The following is a 17,826-nucleotide window of genomic DNA, read 5'->3' on the forward strand; positions in this document are numbered from 1 at the left end:
TGAAATCCAGCGAGTAGCTCTCCAGCTCCATTGCCACGTTTCTAGTCCAGATATTCAGGCCCTTGGAGGAAAAAAGCTGTGTAGGTGGGGTTCTCACCGTCTGTCTGGTGGAGGAGAGGGTCTGATAGAGCTAGCCAGGCTGGCTTCACAGAGATCAGGGCACTGTCTTTAAAGGGCGCCTTGATCAGGGCAGAGGTTGAACTGTTCCTCCCCTCAACCATCACCATGGAGATATCGGGGGCTCTCTTTCTCTGCCCACAAGAATCAGAAAACGTGACTCTGCTGGCAAAAATGTAGGCTGAAAATTGCCCTCCATCTGTGTCAGTAGGCTACACAAGTGTGATGGCCAATTGCAATATAACCCTGCTCATATCATCTTGTCAAGTTCCTGTCTTCCCTGTTCTTGTTAGGGTGTTGGCAGAATGAACGTAATGTCTCCTGGTAAGATAAAGGAGGCAAATTGAAGGTGGCCATGCAGATGCCTGGGTCTGAAATGGTGGTAGTGGAGTGCTGGTCCTTTTTGGGGCCAGGCACAAGGAACACAAGTGGTAGGGCAGGTGGTTGACAGAAGGCCTGAAACAGCAGTGGAAATAGTGCTGCTTCCTTCTTGGTAGAAGTAAGTCCAGGTACAGAACAGAAGCCTAAAAACAGGCTCCAGGATCAAAGGAGAATAGAAGCAGCAGTGACATAGAACATAGAACAGCACAGAACAGGCCCTTCGGCCCACGATGTTGTGACCTGGGAACTGTGGCGGCAGCAAGGAATATCTATGATGGGAGGGGTCCTAAACTGAAGGAAGAATAGTTCAAATCTGGAACTGAGAAGTTAAACTTTTGCCTGCAGATTCAGAGATGGACCTGGCAAGTAACATTCAGCATTGTTTAAAATAAAAAGGGCCTCAAATAGATTTTGGAATGCAGCCACACAAAACATTGGGAGGAATGAAAGCGAATTAATGAAAAGCATACCTGCTCGTAACTGTGTGTGTGTGTATACACATACATACTTGAGTTAAAATTAATATTCAGATGTGACACTCAAACATGGAAAAGAATGGGAAAATAGGAAGTACGTAATAAATTCAAGCATTTTAATAATTATGGATATATTATATTATGGATAGCTGGCTATATAAAACTACTAGTCAAGTTTCATAGTAAGCGCCTCGTACTGTATTCTAGAAGTAATAACAAAATTGTTTTTGAAAAGCTTATTTTAAGATTTTTTTCTTTAACCATGACAACACTGACAAGACTGAGAAACAGTGGGATAATCCATGATGGCCCCTAAGGCAGGCCAGAACCCCTGCCTTAGCTATTTTGGGGAGCCCTTGAGCAAATTCTTGACCATCGGGCAACAAATGAGCTGTTTTGGGACTACTGTCCTTCAAGGAATAAGGCCCATCTCTGGAACTGCTGGTCAAGCATGGACACCTCCCTTGGACCAACATAAGTGGGTTGAGGTTATAGGCCCCAGTGAGAGTGAGCAAGATGGGGTGCTCATTGCTGGGGAAGTGGAGGGGGGTGGGATGAGAACCCACACTGGAGCCTACAGGGAAGACATCAGCTTTTACGGATTGATCATCCCATGTGGCAAAGGTACCCCTCTTCCCATCATTAGTAAAATGCGAGCAGCAGTGGCCCTACTTGGCAACTAAGGGCTTCAATCGACCACCAGGCAGGAATGTCGTCCTTTTCTTGCCCTGCTGCTGGCATGTTAGGAAGGTGATGGGTACTCGACCCTCCTTAATCTCCAGTACCCCCTGCCTCCCAAACCCCTCCCAGGGGCCCCATTAAATTCCCCCCACCCCTGCATGTGTACAAATTCATGATCAAATGCTGATAGTACTTGGATTATTGCTGTATGGTTTTCCTATTTCTAGGGGATTTTCACAGTAATTTCACTGCAGTGTTAATGTAAGCCTACTTGTGACACTAATAAATAAACTTTTAACTTTAAAACTTTAAACTATTTCATTTATCTGTTTATTCGATCCAAGAAGAAGAAATTATCTTGATTTTCTTCTCAATTGCATCAATCATCAGTGATTTGATCACCTCCCCACCCAAATCGTCACAAGCACCATCCTGATTAATGTGAAGCTCAGATTAGTGGAACACCATCCACTGGTCCTTTTGATTGCAAATAAATGTTTCCTGCTACCTAACTCCTATCACCTGTATTTCTGATCTTAGTAACAAAATGATGTGTCCAAACCTTTATTTTGCAGTCTTGAAGGTTTCACAAGTTTATGCTTCCCCGTCTGAAACACAAACTTCACTTCTCACACAAGGAGGTTGAAGCAAATCCAAGACCAACCCTGTGACTTCACTTTGCTTGTCTTGAACTTGTGTTTGGGGGTGGGTTAGTTGTGTGAAGAGGGTGAGACTTGAAATGGAACTTCAGCAACAGAACTCCACCTTTCAGGGTAGAACTTCTGTTCTGGAGAGAGAGGAGCAACAATGCACCGTCTCTTGGCACAAAATGTTATGATTCAAATGGATCTGCAATTGTCAGCAACATTGAGAGAGGTGAATTACACCAGAGAGGAAAGATAAGTAACTGATTCACCCCAGGCTGCTATTGTACAATCTCCTTGCACAATCTCCTTCTTGTACAATCTCCCTCTTCTGCACATTATTTTAGAGAGATGTTACACGTTGCCTTCTCAACCAGAGCAGTATATGAATCTTCGGAAAAATGTTGTGCTGCTAGAGATCAAACAGACGTTCTCTACGTATATGAAGGCTGAATTGAAGACCTAATTACGTAGATTCTCTTAAAATTTACAATATTAAAATCTACAATTTGCATTGAGACACTTGGGGATTTTCTTTTTCTAAATTTACAGATTGAGTGGTTGGTGGTGCTCGATTCAGTGACGTATAACTTTATCCAGAACAGATGTGTTGCAAATGTTCTCTACTAAACCTGGATAATTTCACAGGATTTATTTCGTGAATGTAATCTGTTCGTGTGTATAAATTAAAATGACACAAGCATTTGCAATGTATCGAGATTAAACCAGCTGTGCTTAGAGGTTGGGGGTTTTTTTTTTGGAAAGGAATCATTATCCTTGTTGCATCTGCGTACAGTTTTTAATAAAAAGGCCGTTTGTCTGTGTCCTAGTCACAATTCCCTTGACCAGTTGCTCTACGTTTTTGGTTCTCTGTCCACGTGCAAGCATCTTACTCCAGAGGAAGTGCAGCTTCCATAACAGCAGTGAAATGAATGGAAATTAATTTTTAATGCAATCTGTAAATCTAACTTGCGTTGAATGGTGTGGGTGTAAATGAGCTGAAGCCTTTTAGCCAAATGAAATGCCTCAAATTAATTATGCAAAGAACTTTTTTGTCTTGATGCCATTTTTATTTCCAAAGGGATTGTGGGGGGAAACCAACTTATCTTTAGAAACTGAAGTGATTTCTCTGATGTTAGACATTTAAGATTTCACATTGATTTAGGCAGAATTAAATACCTAAGTTCAACAATCTCCCTATACCCTCCAAATGGAAATTTCTCATACTTGAGACAAGCTGGATCGACATTAACTCACAATGCGTGAAAGGTGAATTTTTGTGTGTTTGAGTGAAGCATAAGCTTTGTATATCTCATGGCCCCCACAAAACCACAAAATACATTTCTGTACACTTGTTGGAAAAAGCAGAATTATTTTCATAGATTGTTGAGGGATAAACTTTTATTCAGAAGTTTCTAATGGAATCATATATGCTCACTAATTCTTTTGACAAAACAATAACACACTTGATTCTTCTGTGTACGTTACAAATGCTTAGTTATCATTTAAATAAAGGGCAAATAACGGCTGTGTGTCAAAATCATGGCAATTCCTCATGAAAATTTGCTTCACTGATTTAAAATACAGAATGGTTCATTTTACAAATAGCCGGGATTTTTGTATTCGGATAGATCTGCTTGTCCATAGTGATTAGATTTTGGCACTTAACTCATTTGTCTGGAAATCTGTGACAATGCCCTATACTTGCATCAATATGCAGATCTGTGCTTCCTTTAGATATTTATCTCTATTGCGCTGTCTATTGTACTTATGGTGTAAACGTTGGCTATAAATCTCACTTCAAAGGAATTAGGTGGACAAAGCTGGAACTTGCTGCTTTTCTGACTTGCAGACTTCTCGCCAGTGGAACACAATAGCAAAATGGTGAGAAAAGGAAACTTGTTAAGTTCTTAAGAAACCAGATTTTTCTTTCATAATGGAAGACAGCTACAGTAACACATTAATCACTGACAGACTTTCCCAGTTGTACTTGGATTTATGCTCTTTTTGTCACCTGTTCAACATTTGGTGCTTCTTAATCACTTCAGTTTTAAATGCATACATTGACAATTTTCTCCTGAAAGTCTACTGTTTAAATGTCTGACAATTTAAGTAGTGTAATAGTTTAGAGCAATCTTCCATTCTGTATGATGATTACTATTTAATGAATGAATGGAATCCATCTGTCTCGAGGCAATGGACTGCACTCAAGGTGTATGTCACTCTGGATTGAACTATCTGTTGTGGCTGTAGAGGCTGCTTTGTGAGAATCCTTCTGAAGCTGGCACACCTGAGGTTAACCTTATTCCTTTCCATGGGCTCTCTTTTCTGCCATCTGGTTAGTTCCTTTGACCTCTACTTTTCCACATCTTTGCTGCTGCCTAGAGACAGGCAATCAGCAAAGACTTCCTATGCATTGATTCCAATCTCGATCACTTGTGATCCTGCTTGCAGACATCCTTGTATCATAGCATGAGATCAACAGATTGCCCATGTCTGACAGCAAGCTTACCCTTGAGCATGTCCTTAGAGATATGGCTTGTTATTAATCATCAAACATCACATTGCAATAAATAATTTTTAAAATGTACAGTTTATGGATTATAGAATCCCTACAGGACAGGAGTCTCCAAAGAAGCATCTTACCTAGGCCTGCCATGGACCAACCCCATAACCCCATGTATTAACACCGCTAAATTCCCCTTAACCTACACATCATGGGATACTAAGGACAATTTTGCATAACCAATCCACCTAACTTACAAATCTTTGGACAGTGGGAGGAAACCGGAGCAACCAGAGAAAACCACACAGACATGGGTAGAACGTGCAAACTCCACAGTCACCCAAGGCCAGAATCAAACCTGAGCCCCTGTTGCTGTGAGGCAGCAGTGCTAACCACTGTGATGCCCTTATGATCAGTATTGCCTCTCTGGATAGGGTAAGCAGATTTAACCAACTTTGAGAATTGGATAGATTTAACGTAGGTATCACAGAAGCCTGGGAATTAATGGTGTACAAAATTCTGGTTGGAAGATACGCAGCACAGAAAATTGATTGTTCCCTTTTGTTATTGACTTTTCCATGAATGCTAATGTACATATTGTTGTGGATATCTGGTTCATATCTAAAAACATAGGAATTAAATCTTTAAAGTTTTAATTGTAGGGGGGGTCATATGCTTGAGAAACTGATGAGCAATCCTGAAGTTAATGCAACTAAAATAAGTTTGGAGTCTATTCCACTTAAAATGTTGCTCTGTATCTGATTGCATCTAACCATGGGTGCTCTTGATGGAGTTGCTAGGTAGAGTACCTCTGCAGGTGGGGATGACAAACTACTGGCCATGCACTATCAGTCCATCTTGTACAATTAGTTCATCACTGATGGGGAATGTGTGTAGCTCATGGAGAAGCTCCCTTGAGCACTCTGTCTGCATGTGATGTCCACGTGTAGGGCATCTGCATGCTACAAGAGAAAAGCACCTCTATGGTCACTTGTACGGTCACCCTGTGCCTGGTCAGTGGTGTGAGTATTCCTCTGGAAAAGGCATCAGCAAGGTACAGCTCCTTTCCATGTTTGTTGACAACACTAAGGGTTGTAGAACTGTAGCTTTGTGCTGCAGCTGTGCAGACACTGAGAAGAGATATTTGAAGGATACTTAGATGACCATATATGAAGTGGAATTTCTGACAAGTGAAAATTAGGGTGAGGAGTTCCTTATTTATTTGGGCATAACAAGACTATGGCAGTTAGGGCCCTTGGTGCAAAAGCTATTGGTCTGCCATTCTGGCTGCAGACAGTGCCACGTATATCTCGAATTACTCTCAGCCTCAAACTGCAACCACAATTGCAATCATTACCAGAATGTCATTATATCCAAGTCAACCCTAATTTCAGAGTGCACCTTTCAGATGACAATCATTGCATCTAATTTTTAAATCAATGACTAATTTAGAAAATAATTAAAGGCAATAGCTCCTGCCACAGCATCATTAATGTAGATAAAAGAGCAACTGCCTCTTGCAAAGCCTGTAAACTGTAGCACTTAAGAATATGCAAGTGAACCAACTAAACTAGAACCACATGACAGGACAAATGTTTGTATTCTTTTACAACATGAAGACATATCAGTTTGTAATGACTTGGATTAATCTTGATTGCTAATATGATGTGAGCCATAATAAGCACTGCTGCTTCAAGGAGGTAATTACATAGACATCCGGTAATTTACAGTGAAGAAACACACAAATGCTTCCAAGGGAGTGCAAGTACCTTTTTGTTGTCATTACTGCTCAGTGGTATATTCTGTAAATTAAATCCAGTTTCCAGCTAATTATGTTGCTTATTACCAAATATTCTCATTTACAATCCGCTGTAAAATTAGACAAATCCATTTTAAATGCTACAGTTCTATCACTAACATTTCTGTACCAAATACCTGTACCGTGGTCCTCACTGTCCACGGGGATGGTGCCAGAGGACTGGAGAGTAGCAAATGTTGTTCCTTTGTATAAGAAAGGGAATAGAAATGACCCTGGTAATAATACGCCGGTTAGTCTTACTTCGGTGGTTGGTAAGTTGATGGACTTTACGACCATTTAGAAAGATGTGGATTAATCCGGGATAGTCAGCACGGATTCGTGAAGGGCAAGTCGTGCCTCAAATTTGAAAGAATTTTTTGAGGAGGTAACTAAGTGTGTTGATGAAGGTAGGGCAGTTGATGTCATATACATGGATTTTAGTAAGGTGTTTGATAAGGTCCCCCATGGTCAGCTTATGATGCAAGTAAGGAGGTGTGGGATAGAGGGAAAGTTGGCCGATTGGATAGGTAACTGGCTATCTGATCAAAATGATGTGGAGATGCCAGCATTGGACTGGGGTAAACACAGTAACCCGGTGTTAAACTTCTTAAAGTCCAATAGGTTTATTTGGTAGCAAAAGCCACACAAGCTTTCGGAGCCTTAAGCCCCTTCTTCAGGCGAGTGGGAATTCTGTTCACAAACAGTGCATATAAAGACACACACTCAATTTACAGAATAATGGTTGGAATGCGAATACTTACAGCTAATCAAGTCTTTAAGATACAAACAATGTGAGTGGAGAGAGCATCAAGACAGGCTAAAGAGATGTGTATTGTCTCCAGCCAGTGAGACTCTGCAGGTCCAGGCAAGCTGTGGGGATTACAGATAGTGTGAGATGAACCCAATATCCCAGCTGAGGCTGTCCTCATGTGTGTGGAACTTGGCTATCAGTTTCTGCTCAGCGACTCTGCCGTCATGTGTCGTGAAGGCTGCCTTGGAGAACACTTACCCAAATATCAGAGGCCGAATGCCCGTGACCGCCAAAGTGCTCCCCAACAGGAAGAGAACAGTCTTGCCTGGTGCGACAATCAAGTTACATTATGCCATTTATTTGTATAATATCCTTTTCATGTTGTTTCCACACGAGTTAACATGCTAATGTATAAAATACAAATTTACCCAATGCTCAAGTAAAACTGGTTATTTGACAACTGCTGTAAGATTTTGCAGAAAGAAAATCAGTTACAAATTGATAAATAAACCATACGTCTGCTTAAAATTTTTCAGAAAATAAAGTTTGTTCTGTTTTGAGTAGTGTTTAGAAGTGAATGTACAACAAACCTTACATCTGAATATTGAAAATTGGGTTGAAGAAACAAAAACTCACTGAATGGAAAGAATGAAGCAATGTTCCAAGCCCATTTATTATTTGGCTTAGTTTCTTCCCCAGGGTCACTCAATTTTATTTAATGTTGGACTGTGAATTTTGGGCTTCTTTCAATGTGTTCTTCAAAATTTAAGATGGATTCCCATGGAGATTGAATTGAATACTGCCTTCATGTTTGAGAGACATGAAATTCAACTAATTTACAGACTGGTGAATAATAAATCACTGCATTTGAACCATGTTGCCTCTGCTCATTCCTGCTTGCTTGATTGTATGCAAACATGTTCTATTAGTTAAATATACAAATACAATAGAAAATATCCACAATGCCAAGACTATTTTAGCTCAATGCTTCTGAAAAAGTTGACTTTGGCAAAAAGAACAAGTATTGGAATAGGAGAAAAATGCATTTCATAGTAAATTACTTTATTGGTGTTTAACTCAAACTTTTATATGGGTGACAATCAGAAGCCAATTTAAAAATTTCATCACTTGCTGCAGAATTGTACAGCAGTTAAACAGCATAACTTTCACTGAGTGTCTCTATTAGTGGTCAAAACACAGTATTCAGCTTACGTTACACCAATCCAGTTCACTGCACTCAGTCTTTCAGACAAGCCAATCCTGGCAGCTTTTTACATGATTGTACCTGGCAACAATCTCAATGAACCTCTTGAGGCCCAATCTGTGCAGTTGTGCACTGCTCCTTTTCCTGGATTCAATGGTGGATCATAAAGAATCAGTTGGTGGACCAGCTACACCTTCAGGCCATATTTTGCCGCCAGACTTGAAAGAATTAACTAGATGTGAAGGAGTTCTGCAAGTGACAAGAGCCAGCACTATTCCTATCCAGCCATTGCAAGCAATACAGGGCAATACTGTCAAAGTAGGTTAACAGTTGGGGGCATTAATTGCTGAAGAATGTAATGCTCAAGTGATGCTATATTTTAGATAGTGTTCATCTTTGGTCACAAGCATGGGAAAATACCAATATCTGGAAGCAACACAACAGCCATAACACTGATCTACAGTGGCACAGGATTGGTCAGAAATACATTTGGGTGGTTCAAGCTGTAACCTTGGGGCGTGAGAGAGAGAGTAAGTGAAATATGCATGGTCAATGCTGAACCACAACAAAAATCACAACTACAGGATATGGGGACATGGATGCAAAATGGTAGAAGGCCAGATCAAGTCTGATGCAGAGCAACACTGACCAATACCCAGAATAAGTTGGTAAAGTAGGAGAGGGAAAACAACCCAAATCTTCTGTAGAAGGATATAGTACTATCTGTACTTAATGAATGCCATTGTTTGATGGCTTTTTAATATTTAGAGTCTAAAATACCACATCTATTCAAAACAATGAACAGATGATTTGTGAAGTTCACACAATTCTGAGGTGATTTGCACAATACTGGTGCTTTTGATTTCTCTGCACCTATTAAATAGGGTGCTGCAACCTGTTTTTAGAACATTTTCTCAGACTCATGCCTTCTAAATTCCTATACACAATTTCCCAGCCCATCCAAAGGGCTGGAAGAGAGTACAGAAGAACAAATACACAATCTACAGTTAGAAACTTTGGAACAAAGATGAACATTTTGGGAAAAACTTGGCACAATTTGGTAAGTCACTTGGGAGAAATCAACAGATCCCAGTGTGTGGTGAGCATGAATAAGTCACTGATAAGATTTTAGGCCAAAGGAGGAAAAGTTGAAGGAAACAGGGTAAATACTAGGATTGATAACAAGTACAATAGAAATTATATCCCCATCAAGGTAAGAAACTGACTTCGGTAAAATTGAATGCCAAAAACCTGGACAACTGTAAAATGGCAGTCTAAATGAATCGAACCATGACCAGAAAAGACACTAGCTGAATGATGCACTTACACTGCAAGTTTTATGTAATAACAGTTTGTGAAAGAAAACCAAACAAACCAAAATTGTAATATACAAGTTGTGAATATCCCCAAATTCAGCACAATCTCTATGTAGATAGTGGGACTTCAATGGGGGAGGGGGGGGGGGAGACAAAGTGGGGAGACAAAGTGGGGAGACATTTTTAACAATGAATTACTGTTCTATAAAATTAGTTAAAGGCAGTTAACGGCATTCAACTCAAGTGAACCTGGTTTGAATTCTATCATCCTCAGTGATCCACCTTATCAATATTTTGACAATTAATCAGATGTCAAGTGTTCATCTTTCTCAAACAGTCATTTTGTTTCATTCCATCCTTTCACCCCATCAAATTTACTTTCACCCCATCAAATTCTACACGATAGCTTTTTCCCCCCAAGCTGCAAACATTTACTGTGCATTATTTTACATGTTCTTGTGGGAAGCGGAAATAGCACGAAACCATCTTTCTGCATGAGTTCATTAGTTCAACATGAACTAAATGACATCTTAAAATGCGATCAGATCGCAACCAGTGTACAATCTCATTTAATTAAATAATAATTGAATGTTTAGTTACACACATGCTTATTATGCAACAGTGATTACATTTTCAAGTGGTCAAAGATCTTCCGATTAGCATTAGCTATATTGCAGGAAAACCATCTTTTCAGACAAATCCGTCAACTCCAACCCCAAAAACCAGTGACACCAAAACAAAAAACAAGCAGTTAAATAACTAATCTAAAAAATCCTCAAACAATAATTAGCAATGGGGATAACATGCTCAATTCAAAGAGCAAAAATTACTGAAAATTCAAACCACATGCTGCGTTTCCATAACTTTAGACATTGTATAGACAACATCTCAAATACAGTTGCCATGTACTACAAGTAAATAGAAAACTACTCAGGCATCACTAAGCACAAAATTATTCAGATAGTTTGCATTGGTTCAGCTCATTTGAAATTCCTTAAGCGTTAGGCAAATTATCAATTTACTGAACAGCAATAAAATTGGACCAAAAGAGATTTTGATTTCTGCCAGTAAACGGAGATTTTGTACAGGGTTAAGCTGTAGATAAATTCAATTCTCAAGGCCAGGGGTAAAGGTTGGAAAAGTCACAACCACAATACTCAGACACAAGATGTTTTACAGATCCCACTTTTCATATTAGAGTATAATTGATTGCAATTCACTATTTGATTAGATGAACACACTGCCCACTTGTCCACGAAAATATCCTCGTGATTGCTGGCTTAGAAGTGTCTCTTTGTACTGTACAGAAAAGTCATCTTTACTTCGACCATGAGAAATTTTCAACAAAGCAAGTATCGCCAATACAATCCACACTATCCAAGCACACCAGAGGCCAAACTGAAAAACAAATAACAAGCATGAAAGTTACTGATGGTTAAACCACACTAGTTTTCTTATTAATTTCAACAAGCACAATTGCTACAGCACAACACTTACCTGCGCAGTACCAAAGTGATCATAGAACAAAGTTGGAACCTCATTCAGAAAAAGAGGCTCTTCCTGGGCATCTCTGCAGCTGTAATAAAGTAAGTTGAATAACATTAATTAGCTCTATGAAGAGAGCTGGGATAAAGCATTCCATTTAAGGGATATATTCAAAGAATCTCAAAACTGCCATGTCTTCAGGCACCAAATATCAAACAAAACAGATATGATCCAACTTCTTGGCTCCCCCGTTTGATTTTGACCAATTTTTGAATGTTCTCCAGTACAGAGGAATGAAAAAGGCTGCTAAATGATCAATGGATTTGATCCATCAGGACAAAACCATTTTACACTCCACCAGGAATCAGCCCATTACCAGATCTGTGAACTTTAGCTCTCAAGGTGAGAAAGAGGGAGGGAACGAGCAGTCTGGACTCAGTTTGAAGTAGAAGCAGTTGTATTTCTGTACAATCCAATCCCTCAATCCAAAGGTTCTGGTCTAAGGAACAGCCCAAATGGTTACTCAAGTTGGCACTTCACCAGATCCAATTCTGAATTCAGGCCAACAGGTTCAACAAAAGCATCCAAAACACATTTTCCACAGATGTATTTAAAATATTCAATTGAATGGTTTAAAGTTTAATTATTAGTGTCACAAGTAGGCTCACACTGGAATGTAGTTACTATGAAAATCCCCTAGTTGCTACACTCCAGCACCTGTTCGGGTGCACTGAGGGAGAATTTAGCATGGCCAATGCACCTAACCAGCTTAGACTGTGGGAGGAAACTGGAGCACCTGGAGGAAACCCACAGACACAGGAAGAACGTGTAAACTCCACAGACACAGTCATCCAAACCTGGAATCAAACCCAGGTGCCCAGCGTTGAGGTAACAGTGCTAACCACCATGCCACTCAGCTGTGTGACAGTGCAAATCTGAAAACAATAGCACTCAGGCTACTGTGCCCAACAAAGCACAACCTGGACACGGGAGTATAAACCTTGGTTATGATTTAATTTAATTTTGAACAGTTTAGATGACAAAGGAACCTCTTTTAGCTTCTTTCTCCTCCAGAGAGGGAAAAGGCCAAACCAAAAGATTCTCCATGTCGAAAGAGAAAAACTCATTAGACCAACCTCCAATTCTAAAACAGAATGAAGATGCCTTTTGAACATCAGACCAAATTCACTGGGTGCAACTGGCCTAGCAGACAGCTTCTGCATTTAATGGAAATTCAGGGTACATTGGATCAGTGGTAAAAGTGTTCAAAAGACATCATGCAACATTTCAGGCAATATCGTGATTGGGAAAGAAACAAAAAATACCTGGGATACAATTCATAGATTGGTTAAATTTGTTTAATTTTAAATATTCTGTTGCATGTGTTTATTTAAAGTTAATCTCCCAAGCAGGTAAAGTCACCTTGGTCCCAGATGTTTAGAGTTCAGTGTCACAAATAAGCTTACATTAACACTGCAATGAAGTTACTGTGAAAATCCCCACACTCCGGCGCCAGTTCAGGTACACTGAGGGAGAATTTAGCATGGCCAATGCACTTAACCAACACGTCTTTCAGACTACTGGAGCACCTGGAGGAAGCCCCACACAGACACAGGGAGAATGTGCAAACTCTGCACAGACAGTGACCCAAGCTGGGAATCGAACATGGGTCACTGGAATTGTGAAGCAGAGGTGCTAACCAATGCGGTGATTTAACTGGAGGATTACCACACCTCAGGCAAGGGGCAAGGTTGAGAAGGCAGAGCCATCGTAGATAACCTCAACCAGTATGGGAATTGAACCTAGGCTGTTGGCATCATTCTGCATTACGAACCAGCCGCCCAGCCAACTGAGCTAACCGTCTCCCAAATCCCCAAACATTGGACATGGAGATTCATGATTTAGTGTAGTCTTCAAGTGAAGGATTTTAAGGGGAGGGGTTATTTGTATGCATATGTAATTTATATTGTCTTTATTTACATATTTTGCATATAAATTCCCATCAGGATATTTCATACCTTATTGTCATATTACCCTTGTTTGTGACTGATTCACACCATATATTAAGGCCATCGCTCACTATGGCACTGGCAACCAGCATCAGCAAAGCAATGGTGCAGCAAAGAAGCATGCTTACAAATTCTGAAAAAAGTGATCTATAAGGAGATAAAAATCACAAATTAAAAGATGGCATATACAATAATCAGTATATGAATTTTAGAAGTATTATTCATTGAATAGACTTTTTAATTCAATTATGGGACATGGGTATTGCTAGCTGTAGAGCATTTATTGCACATCCCTAGTTGCCCTTGAAAGTGGTAGTGAGCTGCCTTTTTGAAGCACTGCAGTCCACATGCTATGGGTTGAACCACAATGCTGTTAAGGGAGGGAATTCCAGGGTTTTGACCCAGTGACTGTGAAGGAATGACAATCTATTTCCAGGATTGGGAGTGGCTGGGAGGGGAACTTGCAGGTGGTGGCGTTGTCATGTATCTGTTGCCCTTCTAGACAGAAGTGGTTGTGGATTTCAAAGATGGTGTCCAAGGATCTTTGTCAAATTTCTGCAGTGCATCTTATAGATAGTACATCAGTGGTGGAGGGAGTGGATGTGGTGCCAATCAAACAGACTGCTTTGTCTGGGATGGAATGTTGTTGGGGCTGCACCTATCAAGGCAAGTGGGGAGTATTTCACACGTCCACACATGGGCAGCATGGTTAGCTCTGCTGCCTCACAGCGCCAAGGACCCAGGTTCGATTCCTGGTTTGGATCACTGACTGTGCGGAGTCTGCATGTTCTCCCCATGTTGTGTGGTTTTCCTCCAGTGCTCAGTTTTCCTCCCAGTCTGAAAGACATGCTGATTAGGTGCATTAGCCATGCTGAATTCTCCCTTGGTGTACCCGAACAGGTGCTGGAGTGTGGCGACTAGGGGATTTTCACAGTAACTTCATTGCAATGTTAATGTAAGCCAACTTGTGGCTAAATAAACTTTACACTCCTGACTTGTGCCTTGTAGATGGCAGACATGCTTTGGAGATTCAAGAGGCGAGTTATTCACCACAGTATTCCTAGCCTCTGACCTGCTCTTGTAGCCTGTGTTTATATGGCAAGTCCAGTTGAGTTTCTGGTCAATGGTAACACCAAGGATATTGAGTGGGGGGAATGCAGTGATGGTAACACCATTGAATGTCATGGGGCGGTGATGGTCATTGCCTGGCATTTGTATAGCACAAATTACTGTCACTTGTCAGCCCAAGCCTGGATATTGTCCAGATCTTATGGCACTTGAACATGGACTACTTTAGTATCAGAGTCACAAATAGTGCTGAACATCATGCAGTCATTGGCAAACATTCCTACTTCTGACTTAAATTATTCTAAGCTTGGCTGACTGGTTTGGATTTACCTTTTCTTCCCCTTTTATTTGATCAGTTTTTAACGTTTGCAAGCCTTACAGTCCTCTAACACCACTCCCATATCCAAGAAGTGTTGCAAGATTGTGGCTAGAGCCTCTTATTTCCATCTTTCCTTTCCCAGGATGCATACCATCAGAACTAGCGACTTTTCCCACCAAGTTCCTACTTAATTCATGCATTTCCTTTAAAATAGCTATCCTCCGCTCCTCAGATTTAATCCTTGTAAACATGGCACTCAAATAATTCACTGACTCACTAATTTCCTCAGATTATCCAGCAAACAACTTCTTGAACAAACTTAACTGACATCTACACAGGTTGGATTCTTGAGTCAGTAAATTAGAATCAAAAGTTTGACCAGTTTTCATTTGAGATTTGATGGAAAGATTATCTTTATAACATTTCCATGTTATCACTGAGGACTCAAATTTAGTCATGCATAAATTAATATTGATTAGTTTGCTTTCAGCGTTATCCTCAGTTAATGTTTGCACAATTACTAGTTTTTATTACTATAGTCATTCCTTGTACTCCATAAACTCTACTTAGCCTTCAAGATCTAACTTGTGATTCCTGCTGGTTTTTGTAAGGACTTCGCAAAATCCTGCCATGTGCAATTCTATTTCTACTTTTCATCCATCATTTAATTCTGCTTCTAATTAATCCTCTTATTTTTTCTTCTAATCCTAATGTCTCCTCTTCTGATAAGGAAGTTATATTTAGCCTGACAAATTTGAATCATTGAACGCATGATCATTTAAGTTACTAATCCTCTCTGACGGGCTAAGTACGAATCTGTCGTCAGTACTCAGCGCTGCATTCCAGATTCGGGAATGCAGTGTCGTCTTTAATCAATCTCATTCATGTTTAGCTCAGATACCAAGCCTCAATTTATAAAACTCCCAAGATACAGGCGCCTTTACTATTGTTATAACTGTATAGCCTTGCAGCACAAAAACAAATTACAAATGCTCTTCTGCAAACCTGACATTTTCCCCAATTCACACAATTTTCGTCAACCTAATCTGTTCGCCTCAAACATTCTTTTCCTTCGAAGCCCCATTTTGTAGATTGGTCAAATTCCAAAATAGTGGATCTGCACAGCTCAGGAATCGACTGTCTTTCTAACCCAAAAATCTGACACATGCTCTTACAATCTGCTGGGGAACAAGGAGTCATTAGCAGTCCCCAGAACTTGATCCCAAATTGACATGAAACTATCCACAGAGTACAACTGAGTCACCTCTTATTTGTCACAATTAATTTGCTCACCCTACCTTTGAATATTGAAATTCTTCAAAATGAAGTTCTCTGCAATATATTTCTCATTTACCCTAGCTGCTACCTCCACTTCAAATTGGTAGTAACTGCCAACTGCAGGAAACCATCATGAGGAGGCAATGGCCTAGTGGTATAACGCTTGACTATTAATCCAGAAACTCAGCTAATGTTCTGGGGAGCCAGGTTCAAATCCCATCATGACAGATAGTGTAATTTAAATTCAATAAAAATATCTGGAATTAAGAATCTACTGATGACCCATGAAACCCTTGTCGATTGTCAGAAAAACCCATCTAGTTTACTAATGTCCTTTAGGGAAGAAAATCTGCCATCCTTACCCGGTCTGGCCTACATGTGATTCCAGAGTCACAGCCATGTGTTTGACTCTAAACTGCCCTCTGAAATGACTTCCAAAATGGCCTAGGAAGCCACTCAGTTCCAAGGGCAACTAGGAATGGTCAATAAATGCTGTCCAGCCAGCAAGGCACATGTCCCACAAATGAATTTTAAAAAGTTGTATTCAAATTAAAAAACAACAAAAGTAATGTCACATCTAAATAACCATTTGGCTCCAACTCTGGTCTTTCACATTCTGCTGCCAGCAAGTTGTTTTCTAATCCTAACACAAGAAAAGACCTGGCAAGTCCAAGCCTTGTGATTTTTGTTGGCACGCAATAGCTCAGAATAATTATACCAAGCCAGTGAATAGCATGCTCCAGCAAGAGGTTTGAAGCAAAATATATGGCTTCGGACTGTACAAGCTGGCAAAAGAGAAGCCAACCATGTATTCCCATGGATTACACAGAATCTGTTGTTCAGAAACAGGTCATTCAGCCCAACTGGTCTATACCCATATTTATGCTCCACACAAGCCTCCTCCCACCCCTCTAACTAACCCTATCAGCATATCCTTCTATTTTCACACATGTTTATCTAACCTCCCTCTGAAAGTTATTGATACTAATTACCTCAATATGTGTGGTAGAGTTCCACATTTTAACCATTATCTGGTTAAAATATGTTTTCCCCTCAATTGTGTTTTGGATTCATTGGTGAATCTTCACTATGCAGCCCCTAGATTTGGTCCCCAACAAGCAGCAACATCATTATGTCTACCCTATTAAACCCCTTCATAATTTTAAAGACTGCTAATCAGTCTTTCAATTTATTTTCATATTTTGTTCTTGCATAGTAAAAATTAGATTTATCCTTCAAGACCATATCCTCAATTGAAAATTATTCTTGTACTACTTGCTCATTTACTCAAAGTATCACTCCCTTACATATCTACTTTAACTGAATGCTAACCAGAAACAGAACTGACGAAAGGTCACGGGTCTCTCTCCACCGATGCTGCCAGATGGGTATTTCCAGCATTGTCTGTTTTCTTATTGGAGGATAAAAGTTTCCTGAACATAGCCAAATGTTTACTTTAAATTAGAAACATGCAATAAATTACACAAACACAGCATCAAAACAAGCAGATTCAGGAGGAGAAATTAGAATTTAATCGACCTACCCCAGAAGATTCATCCTGCTCACGCTTCCCCATTTTTAGTCACTAGGAGCACTCGTGGAATGTGACATTTCAACTCTTTTTAAAAATTACTAAGACAATTCAATATTAATTCAAATAAAAATCATCCTTTTTCAGAATTGGTTTTCTTTGAAATATGTAACATTTTTTCTTCAATAAATCAGTGCTAAATTCAGACCATTGCTCAGTGAGAACTAAACTCCCTCTCCTTGCCTGTGCAAGCTTATCACTA

The 17,826-nt window shown here is 39.9% G+C and overlaps 1 protein-coding gene across 1 annotated transcript; it reads right to left on the reverse strand.

Moving 5' to 3' along the window:
* Positions 1-10,039: 10,039 nt before the first annotated feature.
* Positions 10,040-16,425, reverse strand: LOC144504785 (transmembrane protein 179-like). Its single transcript, XM_078230525.1, has 4 exons — positions 16,396-16,425; positions 13,378-13,515; positions 11,372-11,450; positions 10,040-11,272 (listed from the first exon to the last, which is right to left on the reverse strand). The coding sequence occupies exons 2-4, from the start codon at positions 13,488-13,490 to the stop codon at positions 11,102-11,104; spliced, it is 363 nt and encodes a 120-aa protein (XP_078086651.1). The 5' UTR covers positions 13,491-13,515; positions 16,396-16,425; the 3' UTR covers positions 10,040-11,101.
* Between the last annotated feature and the right edge of the window lie 1,401 nt (positions 16,426-17,826).

The sequence above is a fragment of the Mustelus asterias genome, chromosome 15, assembly GCF_964213995.1.
Source record: "Mustelus asterias chromosome 15, sMusAst1.hap1.1, whole genome shotgun sequence".
Taxonomy (NCBI): Eukaryota; Metazoa; Chordata; class Chondrichthyes; order Carcharhiniformes; family Triakidae; genus Mustelus; species Mustelus asterias.

What these genes read in the sequence shown, in the direction of transcription:
- LOC144504785 (XM_078230525.1), bottom strand. Translation starts at nt 13,490, where the DNA reads ATGCTTCTTTGCTGCACCATTGCTTTGCTGATGCTGGTTGCCAGTGCC. An exon ending in AAGGGTAATATGACAATAAG is followed by an intron (nt 11,451 to 13,377) that starts GTATGAAATATC and finishes ACTTTATTACAG; the next exon opens with CTGCAGAGATGCCCAGGAAG. An exon ending in ATCACTTTGGTACTGCGCAG is followed by an intron (nt 11,273 to 11,371) that starts GTAAGTGTTGTG and finishes TTTGTTTTTCAG; the next exon opens with TTTGGCCTCTGGTGTGCTTG.